Here is a 25,149-nt window from a genome sequence, read left to right as displayed (position 1 = left end):
AAAAATTCACACACAAGCTAAATATAGATCACCTCCACTCTTGCTGCTGTTCCTTGAATACCAATGTCTGTCCTAGGCACTAGAGGATCACTAAAGAGATCTGACTAAGCCTGATGGCTCCCAGAAGAGAAAAGAAGGAAAAAAACCCAACCAAAACAAAAAACTAAACATGTTCACATAACCACTCCAAAATTAAAGGTCAGAGTAGATACAATGCACAGAACTGGGCATACATCTTCATGAAGTAAACCAGGCTCCAATTAAGCTTTGATTTCAAAGAACACCCTCAGCAGAGAAGCAGCATCTTAAAGTTCAAGCACTGAATGAGTTGCTATATGAAAACCACTAACATATTTGAGGTGGTACAAACTAGCATTTTTACGGTAATTGTAATCCTTGTATTACATTTACAACATTGTAACTCTCCATGCTCATGTAGCATAGGCCAAGGAAAGTCCAGAGATCTGTATTTGCACAGACAGGCAACGGATTCAATAGCTTGCCAGTCTGTCCTTCACCAAACAATGCATGTGCTAAGAACTGTTAAGCCTGAAAGCGCACAGAAAAGTTAAAACTTCACTGAGTTTCTAATGGCTTTGGTATACTGCAATAAACAAAGAACAGAGAAAATCCAATGCTGAGTAGAATACTCAGGGCATAAATCTGTTTAAGAAAACTCAGGGCAACAAGGAGATCAAAAGGCTAGAAGGCCAGAAACATTCTGCCCTGCTTAGAAGGCTACAGTCCCTAAATATATTTCACTCCCCCCCACCCCACCCACCCCCACCCCTTATCTGAAGCAGCATCTCAAATGCAGTGACATTTCTCCCCCAGTGGTTACAAAAAATATTATGCTTTGTTCAGGACTTACGTGCATTTGTTCTAAAAATTTCTTTACAAAGTTTCAGCGGTCCACTGAAAACCAAAATACAGACCTTCTTGACTTCATGTCAATAAAATTCTAGGGGCCATGTAACTGCTGGGAAAGCCAGGAGGATTGCTTTTCTTTTCTTATCAGGTAGACTGACAAACCATGCTTGTACATGTGAAGTGCTAGACAGAAGATGACAGCCTTGTGAATGTGTTCAAAAGCCCACTGCTTGAGGCAGCATCTAGCTGCTGAAGCACACTGTGCTCCAACACCTGTGTCTGCATCAGGCTGGCGATGAGGGTGCAAGCGGACAGCCAGGTAAGGGCATTTTCAGATGCCACCTGCTCAAAACTTAATGTTTTAGTTACACGTTAACTCTGTAAGACAAAGTTCTCTACTGCCAAGTGCAACACTTTGTATCAGAGTTTTGTTACTTCCCTATTTATAGGAAAATGCTAATCCAATCACAAAGTTAAGGCAACGATGCCTTAGAAGTGGCTTGAACTTTGTTGCTATGCCTGTAACTTTAAGAAAAAACAGCCCTTAACCTTTGCTACTAAAGAGCTGATATTTTAATACGCCCATTAAAACCCATCAGTATGCTATGTCTTCCTCCAACACTTTTCCTGTCTTTATTATTATTATTTACATAGTATATAAATTATTTTATATGAGAAAAAAACCCTTGTAATTCTTTCCCTCCCCCTCTACAAATCAGTTTGATCCATCACAGACCACAGCTGTATTTGAGATCATGACTTGTAGTAGTAATTCTGTAGAAACTCTGGAGTGGGATGCCATGGAACTAGCTTGATCCAAGGTGGCAGATTAGAACACACTGGTTTTGTACATCATCTTTAGAAATGCCACCTTTAGAATAAAACCAGAAGAAAAAAAAAGCATATTAGTCTGTCACCACTATTCTCTGAAGTTCTAGAAAGTTTCCTGAAACATGCAGCTCCTCCAACATTCAGGAGCCAGAAAGGGCCCAAGATAAAGGGCCACCAGCTCAAATGCTGCAGCCATTTCCTATTTGATCCTGATGGTTTCTGTTTGTCTGGCAAGCCGAAAATAGACTGTTCCATCTCCGCAGACTGACAGAACTCTGTATTTAACAAGGGACAAATAGCTGGTGTGATCACTAAGAGGTTAAAGACCAGAGACAGTTGCTTCCAACATTACTGCTCTAGATACGACTTAAACTGATTCTGTGATGCTGCTGACTATAAAATACTAAACCCATGCAGATGGCACTAATACTATAGATTTAAGGTTTTTATTTAGCTTTATATACCTTTTGTGCAAAGGCACCAGAGAACTCAACCTTCACATGCACACACACAGATTCCAGAACACACCAACAAAATCATCCTATGTACAAAACCAGGAATACCCCTAAGAATTTTTAATAGTGTGAAAAGGCAATCTGCAGAGTGGGGAGGGAGAGCAGAGAGACTGCTGCGTGCATGGACAGAATGACAGACATGGGCAACTTCTGCATGCATTCCTGCAGCTGCTGAATCTAGCTGCCATCCTGACATACAGGCCAGCATCTGATTATCTTCTGAAAGGTCACATTATTATCATCCAGGCTCTAAGGATATTAAATAGCCAAGCACAAAATTCACAACTGGTGTAACACACCAACTCTTCTTCTGCCCAACATAAAGCAAAATGCAGAAATCTTGCATTATTTGCTCTTAATCAAATAAAGATTATTTAAAATAAAGATTCCTAAAATAAATGTAGAAATAAATGTAAAGTAATCAGATATAACACTGAAGGTTTTTTTTCTTAGAGCAGCAACACCAGCTGCTTTTGCAGCTTAAAATTTAATTGAAATATTGCTTTGCAGCATTTGATTCAGAGCTTGGCTAGACTGTTAGCACCCTGAACACTGATGCTGACTGTATAATTTTTCATCCCTGTAAAACACTTGCAAAATTTAAATTTTCCAATATTCTGGAAATTCAATGTCATCCTTTTACATAAAATTCAAACAGATTTTTTAAAAAATTCATTTATGGTAGACAAAATTCACTTGAGGCAACATTCCTCCCAAGCTGGTAATTACTGCGAGTCTTAAGAAGCAGCCCCATATACAAGCCACTTAAGTTTATTAATTTGCGATGCTACAGTATTGTCTTTGGCTTTAATTATACATTAGATAACCTTCCTAAAAAACAAACCAAAAAAACCCCAAAAAACAATTAAAAAAAAGAAAGAAAAAGAGGAAATCTATTCTTTTGTAATATTTTTCATTTAAAACTCCGTGCAGGCTACATATCCTAACAGCTCACACATTTATATAAATATACACACCTACACCAACCCACATTCATATAGAAAACACACTTCAAAGTACATTCTTTTTCTTAGCCACCAATTTTTTTTCTTTTTACTACTTAAGTGATGTGACCTAAAGACTCAGTAATCCCACTGCCATTAAAGAACCACATGGAGCAATATCAGGTGTCCAAACAATAATTGTGTGTCTTATTTACCTGGACCTCACTTGTCCTCTGCTTGATGGCATCTTCTTTCTCCTTCAGGTCTTGCTCTACATTATTCTTTTCCCTAGAAGACCAGCAAACAATGCAAGAATACTTAAGAACATCAGCTACAGCAGGTACAGTTATCCAGCCCCCTAAGACTGTATCTCTCTTTAAATACATAGTGAAACATGAAACACAAAAGATGTAAGTGACTTCTGCTTTCCAAATTATTTACAACACGTAAGTGTTCTGCATAAAAAAAAAAAAACAACCCTGTCTTTTCACCCAACTGCACTTCAGTGATAAGAATGGCTCAAAAATGGAAGGGGGCGGGAGGGAGAAATCAATGAAATACTGTCTCCAGTGATCTCACTGTTGCTATGGAGCACTTGTCTAATGAAAACTGCTGGGAAAAGTGGGAGGGATTGCATCAGATTCCATCTCTTAACCCCTGCAAACACAGTAATTCCTGCACTAGCAGCAGATAGAAAACATTTCCAGCAGGCCAATCTACCTGATTAATGAACTTTGCCTATCAGATTTTAGATATATCTGTTGGTAAGCTCAGTCAGAAGAAGAAAGGTTAGCTCCCTGTAATCACTATCTGCTCAGAGACCACATAGGTAGTTATTTGCTGTGTCACATTCAAGTCTGTCTCTACAGACGTTTATTCAAGTTTAAAAGTGACTACTGATGACAGGGGAATTATCATCAATAAATTCTTGGCAGTCAGACAAAACAACAGCTTTAAGAAAGAACAAACCAAGAGACAACTCAGAAGTGTTACTGTTTTAAAAAAAAATAATGTGTTTATCTGTGACAGTATATGGAATATTTTCTTGTTTCACAGGTGCAGAAAAGCATTAAGCTCCATTTTTAACACTATCTTCTGTATACAGATGTTTACTTTCATAAAGATTTTGTTAATAAGCACACACATTAAAAGTTAGAATTTCAACAACGATAAACCTAACATTTCTAAATGAAATACCATAGTGAAAAGCTATCAAATTATATTACTAACACATACTTAAATCAAGGTAACTTCCTATTTTAATAGCAGCAGATTGGTATTGAATCTAAAACTATTAATCTTACTGTTTACTCTTATCTAATACAGACGAAAGGATTTCCAACTCCAGAGTAAAGCAATTCTTTTTACTGAAGCTGAGGAATTCTTGTTTACCTCTAAAGCATGCACAATGGAAAATAAAAAAAAAAAATCCAGATGGCACAGATCTTAAATGAACATGTACTCGGAAAAAAATTATTATAGATTATGTTCTGCTATTATTTATCTCAGTATCTGATTAAAGAGCAACTTGCTGGCTGTGCCCAAAGGGAAGGTTTAAATGGAAGGAAAAGGAAAGACATGGGAAGAGGAACTCTGAAGAACAAAGCTGGTTATTTTGTTAAATGTGAACCTTCGAGTTTCATAAAATTACCCACTCTCCATTCATCAGAAAAAAAGCATCATGGAAATTCTAAGCAAATCTACCATTTCCATCAAAGCTATAGCACACACTTATAGCTCAATAAACCAGTATTTGTAGCATAGCTGTACTTAGATATTTAAAGCATTGCAACACAGGGTTGAAACAAGTTCTGTTGATTTTGCTTCCTGTAACTTTTCATGAACAAAGGGTATCAATTTCAATAAAGCACTTTCACAGATCTAAATACAAGTCAGGCTGAAAAATACCTTCAAGCTCTCAGACACCCATCTGAGAGCTTGCAAACATCCAGGCTTATTATTCCTGATTGAAGATAAAAGAGAATAATTGATGAGGTAAACAAATGCTTGTTATTTTTCCTGCTTGGGTATGAAAACTGAGTAGGAAATAGAAATCCAAGCAGGTATGTATGCTTTAATATACAGCTTTTCAACATTACTGTCACTGACATGCCTGAGAGTGTCAGAGATGACAATCACTTCCCTTTTACTTCAACAGAAGCCAGGTACCTAAATCTTGCAATCTGGACTATGCTAAGCAAGCAACAGGATACAAAACCCACCCACAGGCAGCTTACGCTGGCTAAATCACAACACAAACAATGAATTTGAAAAACTCAAGTGAAAGAAGTATTGTCAGGCAGAACAAGAAAAGCTTAGGCAGCAATCTCAGGCAAAGGAAAACAAGCTGAGTGTATATAGTCTACACATAACACATCCCCTCCTCCCCCCCAGCAATGCCTCTTTGTTTCAAAAAAAAAAAAGACAACACAGACCTACTTAATTCACTAATTCTTCTGAATGCCTCCATTTCTTTTACAAACTATCTGGTATGCCCCTGTAGGAATGCTCAGCAACTGAAAGAACCAAAAACAAGTAACAAAATTGATTCATTGGATATGACAGATTTCCTGGATCATAAAGTCCCTTACCACATCAGTACTTGGGGGAGGGGGGGGAACCCCAAACGGAAAACAAAACCAAAAAACCCACACAAACAAAAAACAACCCACCAACAAAAATACCCCAATGACCCAAAAAGCACTGTGGTCTGCCAATGAAGGACACTCGTAACCAATTCAAGTCTATTTACGAAAACAATACAATTTCCCTATGCATTTTAATAGTAGTCAGGTCAGGAGAACCTTCTAAAGAAACTAAAACCAATCATTAAAAAAATCCTCAAAGCTAACAGATGGTTCCTCCAATGCAGATACTTCATGATTTACAATCAAATAATCTCAGTAAATCCATCAGGTTTATACTAATTTGTGCATTGAGCAATTTATAAATGGGATGGCTCCCAAATGGCACATTGCAAATATTTGTTACAGCTGACAGCTGTGGAGTCCCTGTGTCAGTAGAGGCATTCAAGACAAACATAAACCGACCCTGGCCAGGCTTCTTGATGCCTAACACTTGGAATAACACTTAGTTACAAAAGCAAAAAAAGTAAAGAAATCATAATTCTTTTCCGTAATAGACAGATGACTGCTCACAGAGCTGGTAGCATTACCTACACTCACAGTTGCCCAACGTTTCTTATTTTCACAAACATTTGTAATTTTGGGAATTCATAAGTGTAGTAGTATTTCAGTTCGGCAACACTAGAAAAACCGCCTAGGGTAATTTTGCCTTGTTTCTTCTTGTTTCCCCTTTGTTCCCCTCAACCTTTTCAGCTGCAACAGCTCAGTTACTTCCAAACCACAGCCTAAAAGAAATCATCTAACCTACAAAAAGAATCTTACCATTGCTTTGCCAAGAAGCAGTACATCTCTCAACTTTGAAACAAAGGCTTGATGCAAATGTATGGCAGGGAAAGGCTGCCCTGTTTTTCTGGGGACGTTTTGCCATTTCCTTACTTTAGAGAGACCAACGTAGCAGCTTTACGCTCTCTTTAACCCAATTTATATTCAAGACAATATAACTGTTGCTGTCCAACGTATGCAAAGGATGGCACCGCTGGTGAGATACACTAAATTAAGCTCAACTACTTAACATGCTTAGAGAGGAATGTAGTATTGGTAAAGCTTGAAGAAATTCCCCTAATTTGCAGGCTGTAGCTAGCTTTGAATACACAAAAGCAAAGCAGGGTTTGCTGGGGAAGAAAAAGGTTTTATAGCTCAAAAAAAGAATATTAAGAACATCTGGTCTAGACTCCCACAATGCTGATCAAAAAAGCTTCAAATAGCTTTCTAAAAATATAGTACAACTGAAACAGAACTTACAGGCAGCAGTGCTGACAGGCTCAAAATGATGCAGATTCCACAACGTCCCTAGGCAAATCAATCCCCTACCAGTGGGGAATTATCCTCACTAATAAGTGTTCTGCATTTTAGTCTTCATCTGATCTTCAACCTCCACCTTCCTGACTTTGTTTTCACTGAATTAGATTTAAAAGCTATTGGCTACCAGAAATCTTTCCCACACAAAGTGTTGAGCCACAAACACATCACCTCTGTATTCTTCACTCAGTCTCTCAAAAAGCTGTGTTTTCCACACATTGTCATTCTTTTGGGCATTTCCTCTGCTGCCTTTTTGTTATTTTTCCCAAGTGCACTTCAAAAATAGATTCAATTTCTATTAGTGGGTCTCAGAAATGCAGCTCTCATGGATACTTCCCAATGGAATCATGGACTAGAATTACTACATATTGAGTTCAATAGCTGAACAATGTATCTTATTTAATAATGAAAAAAAACCCACCAAGTTTAAATTACATTTTTATATGATAACTGTCAAGACAAAGTGTACTTCAACACTTATAACTGAAACGTGGATTTGCCAAAAGTGAAATAAATTTCCTACATTTACCTAGCGTTGCTACCTGTGCTTAGGAAAGGTACAGAAAAGTAATATTTACTCTGCTATCGAAGTAACTCGTCTACAGTGGCTAAAGGATTTCCAAGTAATAGTAAAAAAATAATTTTATTGAAAAAATAAAAATGAAAAAAATTTTACTTTAGTCACAACTCACTTTATGACATTGAGAGTTTGCTTATCATTCTCAATGAAACCGCACAAACCTCTCACTATTATACTTCTGTCACTCAGAAGCTTAACCCTCTGATTGTTAATCCAGTTCTGCTCTGAACCTCTAAATCACAGGCAGAATTTCCCCTTTCCAAAAATAAATACATACAAATAGCTGCCCCTACCGTATCTTCAACAATCCAGTAATGCGCCTTAAATAATTGTTCGAGTCTATCTGCCACTGAAGAAATGGAAGCAATGACTTTCCAAAGGCCATGGTTCCTTCATACCTCACAGCAAGAAAAGAAAACAAGACAACCAGACTGGCTTGCATGTTAGGCTGCAAGCCCACCCAGTGGAAACCAACATTACCTAAAAATTCGTGCTAGTGAACAAATCATTTCCCTCTAAGATACTAACGTCAAACATACAGGGTTGTAAAGCATTCTCAGGCCAATAAATATGAAAGTCCAAAATTGGAATTAACACAACCTAAAGAACAACAGAGGAAAACATAGCAGGGGGAAGTGAAGAGGCAGTGGGAGTAGTAAGAGGGAGAATAAGCAGCTGAAATGAAAAAACATTTATGTATTTAGGAAACAGACTGTGCTTTGACATACTGCCAAAATTAAATCATTCGTGCAACCGACATGAATAAGACAGGCAGATTTCATCGTGACAAAGCACCCTCACTTCCAAAATAGTAGAATCAACTGTTCTTAATAGAATTTTCAGTAGATTTATGGTATCACACACATGCAAAAAAAAATCACTACAGAAAACTATGCTATGCCTTGGGAGTATGACGAAGGCTATACAACATACATGAACCTGATCTTCTTAGTCACTTGAAATTATTTTCATAATTATCTTTTAAATAATTAATGGAACCCAAGGGTCTGCAGATCTCATATTAAAACAATTTTTCTCAGTGCAACAGTTTATTTTACTAAACAGAAGAGAAGCATGTCCATCTTCACCACCATCAAAACCCTAGCAGGGGTCCATATACATGCATCTTCCCACTCTCTACCCTACATATTTCTTGATCTTTCTCATCTCGCTTCCTCACGGCCACTAGAAAGAGAGTCCTTAGAATTCCCTCTACAAATCAAAGACAACTAATACCAATTTATATCATCACTCCAGCATCCTAAACACCTGCTCCATTCTCATCCGCTAATGAAGGTAACAGGAGAGAATAGCTCCATATCAGGATGCTAAGATATGCAGCTCTCAAACATACCCAAAAGGCATGATGGACAGACCTTTCACAGTCCTCCTGTTATTAAATGCACTCATCTGAGTGAACAAAGGGTAAAAGAGTTAAACAGTAGTACAGACATGCTAACCATTTCTTTTAGCAAAGCAGACTTATTACCACCTGTTTTTCTCTTATGCACTGAACTTTTTTTTTTTTTTTTAACTGTAAGTAGCACAATTGAATCTAAGGCAACTATGACTACTCCTCTTTTACCTACCTCTGCAGGTCTACTATTTCATTGTTTAATGTATCAAGTTCTTTAATCGCAGAAAAATCTGCTACAGAATTCGGTCCTTGAGCACTCTGAAACATAAAAAATAAATACCGTTAGTTTATCGTTTATGCTGACCAACAACTATGTTCACTTTACTTTTTGTGACAGCATGAGCTATCCTCTTGTAACAACTGTTTGTAGCATTGTATTTCAAATCTTCAATCTTAAGAAACCCCAAACAGTCCAGATGCTGCATTAACAGAACAAAACATACATCCAATGCATCCAGTATTTCAAACAGAGCTTGTCTCCCGTAAACTCTTGAAGACCATCCTCAACACAAGCACAGGACCACCTGATCGTACAAAAAAAACCCCACCTAGTTCTAAAATGAGATTTATCTTACAGTTAACATTTAGCTGGCTTCCTAGCATTCATTTAAGAGTGGTTTGGTTTGTTTACTGCTTCTGTATTTATATTTCTTCACCCTGGTAATCCTCCTGTTGCAGAGTATCGACACTTATTTGCAACACTAAGTGGTATCGAGCTAGCTGAATGCGATCCTCCAGAGTACTGAATGAAACTTTGATAATACAAAGTCATAGTTTAGTTACACCCATGAGTTCCCATTTACTTAATGTCATTGTAAGATGATGACTGTAATACGTATTACTTGTTTTCAAAATGTACACATAAATGACTAAAGAACAAATGCTGAAGGCACAAATTAGCAAGTGTTGTAATTGTTCTACTGTGCCTTATCACAAGGTGAACATTAAGAAGCCGTAGTCACTGGAACTACCTTCTATAAATACATCACTTCCTTCAAGTCTTGAACAAAACCATCCAGGAAAAACACAAAGTTCAGAGGAAAAGTATATACATATAACTAAAAAAAGCAAGTGATAACCCCAAAATAACACAAAAGTTTTCAAATGCTGAAGTTTCTCTGAAGATCAATCAAGATACTATTCATTATGTGTTTATTCAAGCTCATACTCTGAGAAAAAAAACCAACATACACAAGAGCCATGAAAATACCTAAACAGTAAATCTGAGCACTCTGTGGCAGACAATACTATTCAGCAGAACTATGGATTATTCATGCATATTTTACTAAAACAAATGGTATGAACTGAGAATAAAAAAATCCATACAGCTATTCTTAAACTGGTTAGTGTACAGTTTCTCGAGTAGGCAAAATAACTATGAAGTTCAATCCTGTTCTAAAGGAATTAAACCAGAGTTTTGCAGAATTGCTCATGGTGTTCCAGTGCCAAAGTTTTTACTTCTCCTAGGAAGGGGACAGAAGGAAAACATGGAGCTACTAGCTACAAGTACCAATTCTTTCCTGGCCTCCTTTTTTCATCAGTTAAAGAAATTCTGCGCACTAACACCAGCAAACTTGAACAAAATACAATTCAATCTTATTTTCAATTGTTCAAGAGAACGGGTGTGGGGAGCAACATCAAAGCCAACATTTTTAGCTTCAACACACTAGTTAACAAAGACAAAAGTTAGAACTATTTGCTGCCATTTACTACACTGCAACACACATGCAAACAATGCTGCCAGTTTTTAATTCAAAATCGTAATAAAAGTGAATTCCTGACAAAATTCTTTGAAAGGAACTCGCATGTAAGTTTAAGTTTTACGGCTAGTAATGCAAGTACTATTTGGTGATTACAAACAATTAGGTGAAGAAACACAGCAACAAGTAGTAGACTGCTGCTGCATCCCATTCACAGGACCGGCATTCAGGCCTCAAAACTGAAATAAAAATTACACTACTGTGGTAACAAAATTCTGTAAGGAAACCAAACATTAGAAACAGCAAGATATATACATATGCATTCTGAAAATCTACCGAGAAGGATCACAAATTAACTTCCTCTACTTTAAAAACATAATGGATTAACATTATACTTACTGATATTTCTGCTGCTACCTTTATATTGGTCAATTCAGAAGACAAAGCCTAAGGTATTTTTCTTGGTTTGTTTTCTTGTGGGTTTTTTTTTGTTTGTTTGTTGGGGGGGGTGTGTGTTTGCTGGTTTGTTGGCATTTTTTTCCCTATATAAGCCACACCACTTCAAGAAAACCAGCAAAAAGCCTATTCCTGCCTACTGCTCTTATCCTTTAGGTTCAATTCTTTAGCAATAACTTTGGACAAACAGGTTCTTTCATATCAACAAGACAACATCTCTTTTCAAAAAGCTCAAAATGAGCTGAAGATTCAGCTCAATTTAGTAAAACAAATGGTAAGGACTTACAGAGCTAAAAGCTAACTTACCTTCTTTCACAATATTCTTACTCAGCATTTATGTTAGTAATGCAAAAAAATAAGTCACACTGATGTCTGAGAGTTCTCTAAGAACATTTTACACACACAAAATAGCAGTAACCAACATTGATCTCATCCAATGTGTTCTAATCACTAAATTTTCTGCAATATAATCAGTAAAACCGAGCTGTTAGTCATAACGATAACTGTCAACTCTCACAATGGGCTACTACTCTGTCACCACTTCCCCAACAGTTTCAACAGGGTAAGATGTAGCATTTTCTCCTTTAAGTTCAAGTAGCATAAATTACCAACAGGTAACAGCCACAGAGGTCTGGGTTCAAGGAAGAACCCTGGGGTTCTTCCAGATGAACAACAGTGGAGATCAGCAACAACCTGAGATCAGTACACCCTGTGACACTTCAGAGAAGTGCTGTGCTATTCCAATGATTATGTAAGAGTTTTAGAAGGATGTTCATTATTAAACCAACAGACAGTAAATATTAGAAAAGCAAAGATTCTCTAACCTTGAGAAAGCAGAGTTAACAAACTGACAGAATAATAAGGATGAAAAGCAGAGTGGTGCAGAATGGAAAAAACAGTCCAAACTAGAAAAGAGACATAGAAAGGAAAGCAAACATACAAAAAAGATTAGTAGATTTGCAAATAAAGCAATTACTTTTTAAAAACAGAATGTAAAAAGAAATTAGATATCAGTTACAGAAACTCAAAAGTAGTGCCAAATTTTGAGTTTCACTTTTTCAAGTGCAAATTTTTCATTCTGTTTAAGAAAGTTGTAGTATTAGGTCAATGTTTTGCACAACCAAGAAAAGGTAACTCACATCAGACTTCATGATGTGTAAAACAAGTAAGAATTTGTGATGACCTCTACCCTTCTGATAAATACAACTTGAACTGCTGAGGTACAGTCTACTGCTGGATTAAGAAAGATGGCAATCAACAGACTATGAAGACATTTAAACTATCTGTGAAGCATAAAATGGAGGACCATTTACTTTTAAAACTTTAAATATATAATTCTAAGCTTTATTTAGTTCACCTTGTTTCCAGACTTCTTAAAAAAGATCTATGTAAAAAAGGTAACTGCGGACACATTCAAGGAAAAACATGGAACTTGTGCACACTATTTCAGATGCAAACTAAAAGTTCTTTAGATAGTTAGTAGAAGGGCTTATTCTTTCAAAAATAGAAAATAATGCTTTCTCCACATAAGATCTCTCCGCTTGGTTGGCAGGCATAATAAATGACAGCTTCATTTTGAAACATGGATGGAACAGTTTTTTGTCAATTCTTTGCACCTAAGTCTCATTTGCTTCTTGGTATTATGATAAATTTAAGGTATGCCAGTACTTGAGGTGCTTCTTGCATAGCCTTTGAAATTAACATTCTTTTTTTGAGATTTATACCAAAAATGTCAAACCCATCCTTACCTTCTGTAAGCCGACACCCCTGTCTGAAGGTGGAATCATCTCCGGAGTCAGAGCCTGAGGTGGATCAATGCCCTTCATTAACTTCTGATTAATTAAATAGAAAGCCAAAGCAAACTGTTCCTTTGAAAGCTTTCCACAGTCCTTTGTGTCACAGAGAGCCCTGTACAGAGATACACATGAAATAAATCAAATCCTCATTTCTGCAAGTACAGCCCTCTTTATTGTACTTGCTGTCATTTAAAAATGTGAAAATTGCTAGTGTGTATCTCCTCTTCTAAAAAAAGGCAATATAGCAGCAAGGCATGGTAATAAATAGAAAACATTACTCAAACATACACGGCCACTTTCTTTTGGTAGGCTAAAGGTCCACAGCTGTTACAGTAGGTTCTGATCCACTGAAAGGCAGAATCAGGGCTGTAAGTCATAACACCTGAGTATCTGTAACTGAAGTTGCTTCTACATTAAATAACTTTTCACAGCCAACACAATTTCATCTGCATTTTCCTAAAGCACAAGTTGCAGCAACCATACCTGGGCGGGGTGTCTGTGTTTCTATCAGAGTGCCCTGCAATATCTTACAGTGGGGAAAAAATTAAAAAAAGCAATAGCTGTCACTACTAGCTGTAATAACAGACAAGTTGTCGAATAAGATGGGCCATAAGTCTCAGTCTCATGTGATATTACATAGGTAATTCTCTTCAGCAGTATATGGATAGTATCAGTGTTTAGATACACAGCAACACAAGGATGCATTAAATACACTGGTTTAGCTGAAGTGTAGTATTTGTTTATAACAATCTGTGTTCAGGCACTTTACCTCCTCCCCTAAGACATAAGGCATAGCACAAACCCCCATTTCTGTCCAAAAGCAGAAGTAAATAAGTTACCACTACTTATACAGAGGCCATGCTGTTATATAAAAAAAAAAACCCCACACCGTTCATTTTCCAGAAATGTCAAAATAGCACTTTTCAAGAAAAGTGCTAGGAAGGAGCGAGAACCATGCCATCGTCTAAACAGCTGTCATGGAAAAAAACCCTACCAGATATGTGCAAGAAGAGCAGAAGGCAGTCCTGTCTTCAAGAATAGTTCTCTGGCTTCCACACCTGACACAAATCCATCCATGTCCTTGTCAGTTTTCACAAAGATCTCATCATACTTAATTTTGTCTGCAGGCGATACAACCCACTGAAGGGGGGTGGAGATGGAAGGAGAAAAAGAAAAAAACAAACAAACCAAAACCACAATACTAAGATATAGGCAGTTCTGTTTTCAGATAGCTACTTTCAGAGTTACATAAATTCAAGGACTACAGCACAGATTTAAGAAGTGATATCGGTGCCTCATTCATGAGCAAGTTTTATCCTCCCAGATAGAGACACACAGAGATCCATAAGCAATTCCAAAAGCAGAAGCAAAGTATTTACATCAGTGAAGCACCAAGGCTGGCGGTACTGCTCTACCCCTTTGCCTATCCACTGAAAGTATTTCCCGGAGCCCAGACCTCCTCCCAGCATGGGGCTGTGCCCTCATCACTGTGCTCAGTCACAGCCCTGCTTACTGTCTGGCTCTGTCAATTTTATTCCCCTTACACAGCCAGGGAGCTTTAGCTGGAGGGACTGAAGAACTGCTCAAGCCCTGACTGTTAATTGTTGGCACATTCTAAATTGTAGAATTTACCTCCCATCAAGGTAAACACATGAATTGGTGCCGCTTCTGTTACTTCAGCACTATTTCTAAACACTAAGCTACTTATAAAGATGTTTGAGTTTGAGTGAAAATGGCTTCAAGTGCATGCTTTTGAACGCTAATTAATTTCAGCACACAAGGACATTGAACAGATGAATCCCAAATGGTGCTGTACATAAAGCATACACTGAAACACTCACCCAGAACGGCACTGATTAGTAATACATACAACAAGATTTGCCATCAGTGCGTTGTCAGATGAAAACCTTGGCACCTCCAGAACTAAAATGCCAGTTTCCTACCGATCACTCAAATATGGGTATCCAAATGTCCAAGCAGCATCTTACGCATTAAATACTACAATGCTTACCTTAGACCCCCTTCTCACTTTCTTCTTATTTTGAATAGAACGAGTAAATTAGAAACTACTTGGAAAGACATTTTCTCAGATTCTGGATTCTAAAATGACAAGGATTAAATAAGTTGCTTGGAGGGCCTGGGAGGTGTCAAGCTCAATCATCATATTCAGAACAAACACCAAATCCTGTGTGTTTAGGTGGATATGCCAGACCTTTTGTTTCCTTTTCCTATTGCTTGTGCATCTCTCTAGTCCATTTTCATTAATGTCTTCTTCAAATTGCATGCACACCTGCACATACAACTGTGCATACATGCCTGCCATAATTTTTTTTCATTTATATATACTAATATATATTATTTGTCCTTGTTGAAATCGGTCTTCAGCCAGGAGACATGTTCTGCAGATGTCTACCTGGACTACATTTTAAAATCTGTTTTCTTAATATTTTGACCTCTATGTTTAGCTTGATGCCTTGAAATAATTTATTTTAAGAATACCTTAAAAAATGTTACTAAACAACATCTTTTTTATCCAACTTTTTATATCTGAAGACATCTCGAAAAAGCAGAAGATAACTTTCACACTTGTCCACCTGGTCTTCCCATCAGCTGCCTCAAATGCATCAATGAATCAACAGGGCAAGAAGGAAACTAAAAACCTCTATCAAGACTCTTCATACCAGCAGCTTCCAAAGTACAGCATTAAAAGAGCAGAAATCTCCTCACCCCAAGTAGCTTCAGCACTGTACCTGTGTTAATGGTGTTTTGGCAGCTAAAATGCCTACAGGTGGCAAGGACTGATGAGACTCTTTGGTAGATGCTGAAGATGGAATTAATGGCATTGCTCCTGGAACACTGATAGGTTTTCTCTTGGATGGTGGCACCAAAGCTGCAGGCAAGGACATTGGCACTGGTTCTTTCTCCAAAGCACAGTACACCAGAAACATGGCCTGAACAAGAAAATAAGGTGCGTGGATGTAAATATCCAAGAAATAAATATATATCTATAAATTAAGGAATTAGTTAATGAAGAAATGCTCCGAAGTTATTTCTTACCTTTCTCCTTTACAAGCCCCCTCAACTGAACTGCAGCTCATTGCCTTCTGACCTGTGTTTTTCATTACTACTTTCTTTTGAGGTCCAGTGCTTAACGAAGGAAGTTCAGTATCTTTTAGAACATTGAAATGATTCTCCTAAGCTTGTACCACCACTTGTGGAATTTTGAGAGAACACTTCGAACACTTAATTTTAATGTATTTATGTTTTTCCAGGAATCATTCCACTTAGTGTCTATTCTTTTGTTGAGGTTGTATGTTTTAATGATTTTGACTGTTGTTCAAGCCTCAGAACTGCATCTTATATAATCTATAAAGTATTATAAAATTTATAAGTTCATAGCTTAATTTAACTCAAACATTTCCCTAGAACATACCAATACTCTGAAATCAAGGCTGAAAGTTGGAAGAATTACAGCATAAACACAGGAAATCAAATATAGTAATAATTAATTACTAGGATCTTAAAGGAATTGGTTTCAAAAGAAACTGAAGTATATAGGTGCCTGAAGAGGACTAGAAAAATATTCAAAGAAGCAGTTTTTATAATTTTATTCTTTCTCAAAAATATAAGTGACAAAAGAAAAAGGTAAATTAATCACATTTATATTATGAAGGAAAAAAACACGAGGTTTTGATGTTGTCCATAACATCAATTCTTGACAATTACACAGGTATTCCTTATTTTATTTTCATTTTATTTTTAAACCTTGACTCTGAAAGGATGAGCAAAAGTTTAGTTTGTAGAAATTAAGGGCTGGCTTTATTCCCAACTGAGGACAGAAAGGTCACATTACTTTTTCAAGATTCTTGCAATGCAGAATGCAGTTAAGAGATTTTGTTAGCTTTTCCAAACCGTTGAAGTTAGGTTTGGTATTTCTCCATATAAAATGAAATCTTCTCCTCCAGACTGAATGCAGAATTCCTTCCTCTCCAATTGACTTACATGCAAAAACATGCTAAAAGTTTTGAGAAAAAGATGATGCATGCTTACTATCACATTCAAAACTTACAGAGTCTTCAAAAGTAAAAGCCTCCCACTCGCTTCTCACTTGCCATCTCTTGGGGAAAGCGAAACTTATTACGTTATTTCATCAGTCCTACATTAGTAGTGTTAAAATTGCTATGAGCTTTTGAGGAACTTGTACGTAAGTTCTTTAAAACTGGCCTCCTGCAAGCTCTATAAATGCTGAAGTTTAAGGTAAAACTTAATCGGTGAAAACTCGAGCCTCTCATGCGACAGCAGATCACAGGTAAGGGTTTTTAATGGCTCATTTAGCCTAAAGAAAGTTACTGCTGTGTATTGAGAGACATTCAACAAACCAACAGAAACATTAAATAGTACTAAAACTTGACTAAGGTCTCTGGACAAAGGCAATAAATGAACAACAGAAACAGTCAAAAATTAATACACAATGCATCTATTTAAAACCCTTGTCATCAGACTTTCAAAATCCCAAGATACTTACAACTGCAAATTCATCTCGATCCAACATTCCATCGCGGTCAATATCACTCAATTCCCACACCTACCAATAAAAAGCAGAACATGGGGATGTTTGCCTGAACTGCAGCAGTTTCCTATTTAAAACCTCATTAGAAACAAATGTGGGAACAGCCTCCCTCCACCATATCCGAATTTTTATTAAGATGAACAGCATTCGTTTTCAGTAAGCAACATACTTTCATATAAACCATGCAAAAGAAGAGAGATTACCTTGGAGACAGAGTGCACGAAGGGCACCCTGCCCTAAACCAAGTGTTAAAGACTACAAAACTGATACATTGTAGTAAGAGGTGGTCTATCAAAATAAAAAAATAACTTTTCTATTTTTTTACAGTTTAATGTATGGCCACTCTTGAGATAGTATTTAGTAGTTTGGCTCATTACTAAAAAGCATTAATCTGAAAAGGAGGTATTACTGAGTGTAGCACAGTTGTTATTTGTGAATTAACGATTAAGAAGAAAGATATTCTTACTCGTCCTAAGATATCCACTGGCAGTTTTGAGTTAAGGAGTACAGGTTTCACCTTATCACCTGACAACAGTCCATTCACAGGATTTAGGCTGTCAAAAATAGCATCGTACTTGGCCTTGTCTTCCAGCTGCAGGGGCAGAAAAAAAGGTATTACTTATGGGAAGTCACATGCGTAGCCTAAGAAGCAGTAGTTCTTTCAAAAGTATTAACTGGGTTTTTTAAGTTACACTTTAAAATACACACATTGCAGTTCCTGATGTTTAAAAGAAAATATGAAAAATATTTTCTTTCTAAGGCAGCTAGAGACTCATCCAAAACCCAGTGAAATTTACTCTTCAATTATTTTCATGCTTCAAGTAACTATTTTTTTTCCAATTTTGTAAATATGAAGAGGTTTCCCAAGGGTCAAGTTTTCTTTATCAAATTAAGTCTACTAGCCTGTTTACAGAGTTGAAATGAATGGTAATTTATCATACTTTATAGCTACCAGTAGCATTATATTTTTCTCAATCAGATACATGTTTTCTTGCAAAGCACATCAGAGTTCTAGGTAACAGCCTGGTTGTTATTTACCTTAACTGCCCATGGTACATCACTCGATGCTGTTCCGCTGAGTAGCAAAGGACTACTAGTATCAGTCTAAGGAAAAACAGGGGAAAAAACCCAAAAATATTATAAAAACGAGACCTTGCAAAACCACTCCCTTATTTGAGAAGGTGTTCCTTCTCAAAGCCAGAACTGCATTTTAGTCACACATACCTTCATTAAGGATACCAATATTTAGAGTAAGAAATTTAAAATGTTTCTTCCATTAAGGACAACACTAAGAGAATAAATACCATATATATATTTTTATATACATATATATTCCAATTACCCACAATTTTATATTCAAATCCCCACTAGGGCATGTAGCACCTTATTCTCAGCCCACATTGCTTAATTTTCCCCTGTTGTAGGCTCTATTGCCCTACAACATCACGTTCAGAAATGTTTGGCATACCAAACCTTCCTAATTGTTCACTTAAAAGCAGTTCTTATCAATGAGTTGATATGTTCAATTAAAAAAGAAATCTTACAAATCTTGGTGGAGGAACAGGCAAATTAAGACTACTCAGGGAAACATCCAATCCATTCTGTGCACATGCTACAAGTCGTAAAGCCACAAAAAATTCCTACAGGAAAAATGAAATTTTAAAGGATTTATTATATAAAAATACTCAAATTTCAAAATAAATTTCTAGTATTGCTATATATACAAAGGGTTGCAAATGGCTTCAAAAGGGGTCACAAAGTGACAGAAGGCAGCAGCCTTGGAGTTCTTGGAGGAACCGAGTTGATCCCAAAGGTAGCAGTTGATGGAGGGGAGGAAAGAAAGGTACAGCACATGAGAAAAATTAATCAAGAGTAGCATGAAAAGAAATGAAATTGTTTGGTAGATGCTACAAGCTCCTCATTTTCCTACAATGAGGTGAAGCAGTTAGCTCTCCACAGGCCGTTATTGAAGTTACTATACATCAAACCAAACAGCAATGCACATTAGAACTTTCCAGCAGTACCACTGTAGGAATGTACTAAAGTCAAGTCCACCAAAATTAAATAAATAAGAATTTGGAAGATTTTACTAGAATTTTAATTTCTGCATTAAATTTCCTCCAAGATTAATAGGAAAAGTCACCTTTGCAGTAAATACAATACATTAACCCTTAAATTATTTATCACTATATTGTTCCGTACAGCTACACAGCAGCTCATTTTACTACTTGAAGAAAAACTGATGAGGTAGCTGAAGGCTGCTTAGTTTATTGTAGCTTACACAAAGTGCAAAGTACAAGTCTACTACAAATCAGAAAAATGTGAGGAAAAAAAAAATCAGTTAGAAAAACTGATTTCCTGAACCAGAAATCTTAACTTTTATCTTAATTCAAGGCTTGCTAATGGTTAGAGTAACCTCATACACCATATAAACAATCATACCTGTTTGTTCAGGATACCCTTGCCATCAGTATCAGCTAAGTCCCAAATCTAAAACACAAAAATAATAGACACCAAGTGTTCCACAGCACTGAGAGGAAGCTGGCAAGTTCTCACTCCATTTAACAATGCATTCTTGGATGAAAGTTAAGATCTGAACTTATTTGTGGTGATAAATTTAAATATTGTTTTAATTTCCAGTACAAGCGATATACATAGTAGAACAAGCAAGAAGACTGAAGTCGGAAACTATTGGATATCACAACTGAAAACACGTTAGGAGATGTATCTTGTACTATCACTAAGCATTTTCATTTACACAGGATACTAACTGAAGCAAGAGACAGGATAATTAAATAATTATCATTAAATACCTTTCTAAGTACCAAATCTGTCAATCCAGACTTCTTCAAGAAAACAGCTGCATCAGAAGCTAACACTCTTCCAGCATTAGCAGAATCAACCTGGGAGAAGAAAAAAACCTCACATGACAAACTAGCTTTTGAATTGATGCAATCTCTTTAAATATTTTCTCAAAAAGCCAGCAAAGAACAGTGCTCAAGTTAATGTAGTCACTTTGAGACCAATCTTTCAGACTTTTTTAAAAAAAGAAAAACTCCCTTTCATTTAAAAAATCATGTTATGTTAGAATTAAGACATTTTGAACTAGCTGCTCCAGATTTAGTAGCAATAGGCAGGCTTTGGAAGCTGATATTTTACACTAACACTGCCAAATTTAAGATATATCATGCATATATATCTAAGCATCTTTCACACTCTAATTAATGTTTCACAATGTTCCAGAAAAATACACTATTATCCCCATCTGTCTGTACACAACCAAGACAGAGAGCTAAGAATTTTGCCTAGATGACCCAGTTTGGGGCAGAAGCAAGGAAGGTAACCCAGGTTTCCCAAGTCACAAGCCAGCACCCTGATGCAAGCCTACTCTTATAGGTCATCAATGAAGATTTAGGTTAATTCCACATAAAAACTAAGGAAAAAACCTACTAACATACATGCAAACAATCAAGGTCCACTGCTGTAAGTTTCTCATCATTGACTATGCCTGGATTTCAGGGTCTCCAGTAGAAGTTTCCAAGTACAAAGGCCCAAGAATTTCTCAAGTTATGCTATAGACCAGGAAGCTTGTTCACAGTAGGCCATCACCTGAACCTAATTAGCCTTTTGTAATCAGGGATTTCTTCTTGATGCCCACAAAAAAATCTGACTTGCAAGGACAGAGAAGTCCCAGAGTTTGATTACATTTAATTGTGCAGCTCTGAATGCATTATGTTATGGTCCGAAAAAGAAGGCTTTGCTTGAAGATACCTTTATCACCCTAGAAGAGGGAAATGCTTACTCCCTGAAGTGAAACTTACTGACACAATGAAGAAGCTGCTGATAGTTTTGGCAGAATATCAACCAGCATGCATTTCTCCCTGGATCAATAAGGAGATCGTTAAAATAGATCACTGCTCAAGTTCCTAAGCAAAAACAGTGCCTCGGTTATATCTTCAACTGGAAGAAGCAAGCAGTAAAACTTACATCACCTACATGCGGACAAGGGAAATCGAGAAAAAGCTACGAGTCTGAGAGCCTAAAGCAAAAGGGTGCCTAAAAAGGGCACAGTACAGAGAAGAGGACTAAGGGTATCTTCAGTCAACTCAAACTGTCAGACTTACTACATCAGACAGGTAGCAGTACAGGTGTTCCAAGATTTTGAGATCAAATTATATATTACGATTTATAGATAAAAATTATATCATCCTCAGAAACAGTCTTCCCATCTATGACCAGCTGGGATGCCCTGAAATTATGAAGAATTTGCAACATGATAAACATTTCGAAGGACAGGAAAGAGGTAAGAGAGGTCACTTTCCACACTTCCTGAAGAGCCAGAGAACCAAAACGGAAATTGTACAAATAAATAAGCATGCATGGAAAACCGAAGTACACACACAGGAAGAATAGCTTGATGCTAGCGTTAGATCTCCCAGTACCCCCTTTTCAAGATCAATGCTTTTTGAGCACTTGCCGAACACCGAGTCATCATGGCTGTCTTCAAAATAGCCTAAGAATGCCTCGTGAAAACTAGTGCTTCACACAGAACAAAAAGTTTGGGAATATATAGCAAAATGATGATAATGATGCATTGCATCATTTACAGTCTCATAGCTTTGCATTTAAACAAAGACCACATTCAGTATTTTGTTTGGAATGCAAGACCAACCTCCCAAGTTTACAGGTGCAGCACACACAAGGTGCTCAAAGCAAACAGCTCCCAAAGGCGGGCTTAGAACTAGCTAGTGAGAGACCGTGGAGAATTTATCATTTGGAAAGCATGCGGCAGGAGATGAAGGTTGTCTGATAGACACTTCTTCTAAAAGTGAACAAAAAACTGAAAGCAATCCCAAAGGCATCATTTAATACAAAAGTGAAAATATCTTGTTTTCAGCATAACTAATATGATTTTAATTAGGAGACATTGTTTCCTATAATTGAGGATTCCCTGGTCAGGGCAATAAAATTACAAACACTACAGCCTTGTAGTTAGCCTGCTCCTCATAATTTTAAATTATCTAATTCAGTCCGTATGGGAGAGCTGTTCATATTATAAGCAAAAAGCTGCCAAAACACTGCATCAAATCCCCTTTTCAGTTAGTGGAGTCGAGCTTGCACATTAAGCACAGTCATCTTGGCATCCGCTCAGAAAACCTCCAGCCCGGGACTTCACTACTCTTTCGGGAAAGTCACAAAGCGATACAGTATCAGCTGTGTTTATTTTTTATCTCCCCACCTCCAGCCCAGAGGGAGGTGACTTTAAAGGATTTAAGCAGGAATCTTACTTAATCCGATATGGATACAGGTTCCTTTTGTGCAACTAATTACCTATATTTTAGTAACTTTTTTTTTTAAAGGGCTAATTTAAATTTCTTGACCAATTACAGAGTCTTGTATGCTGGGATGGGGGTACTTGCTAAACATGATAACACTGCAGAAAATTGGCTTATGTTTGACTATTGCACTGAGATCGCTGGCGTTTGTCAGCTACACGCCGACTTGTGATGTGCAAAAAGCAGTTTTCATAGCTGTATTGGCCAACAACTCTCTTGTTGGAAAATGTCATTTGTAGGGCTAGAAATGATTAAAAATTACAAATGTAAATCTGATGTCAGAAGTTAATAGCAAGAAGTACTTCAACTCAGGATTCATCAAGAACGCATCAGCAGCTCAGGCATACTGCTTACCTACTACAATGCATCACATGATTAAGTAATTCCCTACTACCTCATCACACATATTTAAATTTGTCCTTTAATCTCACCCCGTTTTGAAAGAGTCTAGAAAAGGTTAAACACAAAAACTTCTATTTGAAAGAAAAATGTCCCTATTGAAAGGTTAAGATTTCAACTGCATTCCAAATACAAAGCCCAAGACTGATACCCACCCGTTTCACAACACACATTATGCCATATGAATTACTTAAAGATTGTGATAGAACTGGAAGCGTACTAAGCATCAGAGCTATTTCAGGTGATGAACTTTTATTCTCAGGTTGCATGGAACACTCTGAAGTGCTTCTGGTATGAAAAAAACCCAACCCACGCTCTACCAGCACCACAGGACAAAGTAGGAAATGTCTTTCCAACATTTCTATTCTGAAAGTTGACATCTCCTTATCTAAGGGAGGGAAAGAAAAAGTTATCTACTGCAACTGAAAGTCTTTAGACGCTACATTTGAAAGCTACTCTTTAGGACAAACACTTGCAGAAAAGAGTTTGGCTGAGCAAGTCAGAAAATGAATCCTCTGAAAAATAAATCCATTGGCACAACTTCACTGACAGTAACATCATGTTTAAGGAATCCCTGTTCCTGTATACTATTGAGACTGCTGGACAACAACTAGTACTCCAGTTTCACTAGGCTATATATTCCAACGAATGCAAGATGCTAAGTGACTTCAGAACCGGTATCGCATTTGTGCTTAAATTCAGTTTCTTTATCCAACTTTTTGCTTAACACTTGAGTGGTAAAGCAATTGCAGTCAGGAGAAAGACAGGCACGTGGCAAAGATGATACATGACAATGATAGTCAGTAGTATTTAGGAAACCTAACATGCAAAAAATATTAATTCCTTGCCTTTTCTTGGGACCTTACAATGATCACCATACTATGGTATTCTCCTAAGGCTTTTAATCCAATGCCTGGAGATAAACACAGTGGATTTGTCCATCAGACTGAAGGAAAACTTTGTGAGGGTGATACTATCTCCCTTCAACCTTCAGGAGCCATCCGAACTTAGATCAAGATAAACTCACTCTTCTTTAGCAATTTCAAATCTGCTACTCTTCTGCAGTGGAGAAAAAGCTGTTAAAGTAAAACAGAAAGCTCAAACTTCAGCATCACAGGCTGATACACTTTAACCACTGTTTCATGTGCTTGATAATGGGACTAACCCTCTAAGCGCAATCCAAAAACAGAGCGTGGATAGAAATCATGGTCTTTGCTCTTCCCCAGCAGATAAACTTACATTCTAATGTTGACACTCAAAGAAGTTGCTAAATAACAAGGTCATATACACTATATCCTGTCTTAGGACAAACAAACAGGAAAATTACCCGTTGCACAAAGGAAAAAACCCAACTTCCTACAGTCATTTAGTTTACATTTCCTTTAAATTTTCACATTAACTGTGTTTGCACAATAATTTATATTACACGTGATACAAAATATTGCTATTATAGAGTAGTTCAAACAGCTATTTTTCAAAAAAGTTGTATTTATAGGAATTAATACACCTTATTTTTGCTGAGCCTAAATATAAAAGACAGTTGATATATAAAACTTATGTTCTTTTTATTTTGGGGGTTTGTTTATATATTTAGTTAGTTTTTACATTATAAAGTCAAAAGATTCGTATCGCTTGAGTGAAGCTGCAAGAACTGCACACATTCTTTTGGTATTCAGTGGCCTTCCATCCAAATTTCACTCCTCGCAGCATCCTGTAAGAACCTCTGGGGATATGCAGAGACACAAGTCTTACATAACACTAACTGCATTACAAACACAGGAAATTCAGCTT

General features: G+C 37.0%; 1 protein-coding gene across 8 annotated transcripts in view; it reads right to left on the bottom strand.

The window, feature by feature from the left end:
- The window catches only part of EPS15 (epidermal growth factor receptor pathway substrate 15), a 72,614-nt gene that overhangs the window by 18,356 nt on the left and 29,109 nt on the right, over window positions 1–25,149 (bottom strand). For all 8 annotated transcript variants that reach the window (XM_037403711.1, XM_037403710.1, XM_037403709.1 and 5 more), the window contains 11 exons: window positions 20,437–20,526; window positions 20,066–20,113; window positions 19,168–19,263; window positions 18,662–18,727; window positions 18,090–18,215; window positions 17,579–17,638; window positions 15,804–16,004; window positions 14,048–14,193; window positions 13,006–13,165; window positions 9,274–9,359; window positions 3,376–3,448 (listed from right to left, as the gene is read on the bottom strand). In XM_037403711.1, the coding sequence (XP_037259608.1) occupies window positions 3,376–3,448; window positions 9,274–9,359; window positions 13,006–13,165; window positions 14,048–14,193; window positions 15,804–16,004; window positions 17,579–17,638; window positions 18,090–18,215; window positions 18,662–18,727; window positions 19,168–19,263; window positions 20,066–20,113; window positions 20,437–20,526 (1,152 nt within the window). The remainder of the gene's footprint in view (window positions 1–3,375; window positions 3,449–9,273; window positions 9,360–13,005; window positions 13,166–14,047; window positions 14,194–15,803; window positions 16,005–17,578; window positions 17,639–18,089; window positions 18,216–18,661; window positions 18,728–19,167; window positions 19,264–20,065; window positions 20,114–20,436; window positions 20,527–25,149) is intronic.

This window comes from Falco rusticolus, chromosome 11, assembly GCF_015220075.1.
Source record: "Falco rusticolus isolate bFalRus1 chromosome 11, bFalRus1.pri, whole genome shotgun sequence".
Lineage (NCBI taxonomy): Eukaryota > Metazoa > Chordata > Aves > Falconiformes > Falconidae > Falco > Falco rusticolus.
Note: the sequence above shows the minus strand (reverse complement) of the source record. Positions and strands in the feature narration are given on the sequence as shown.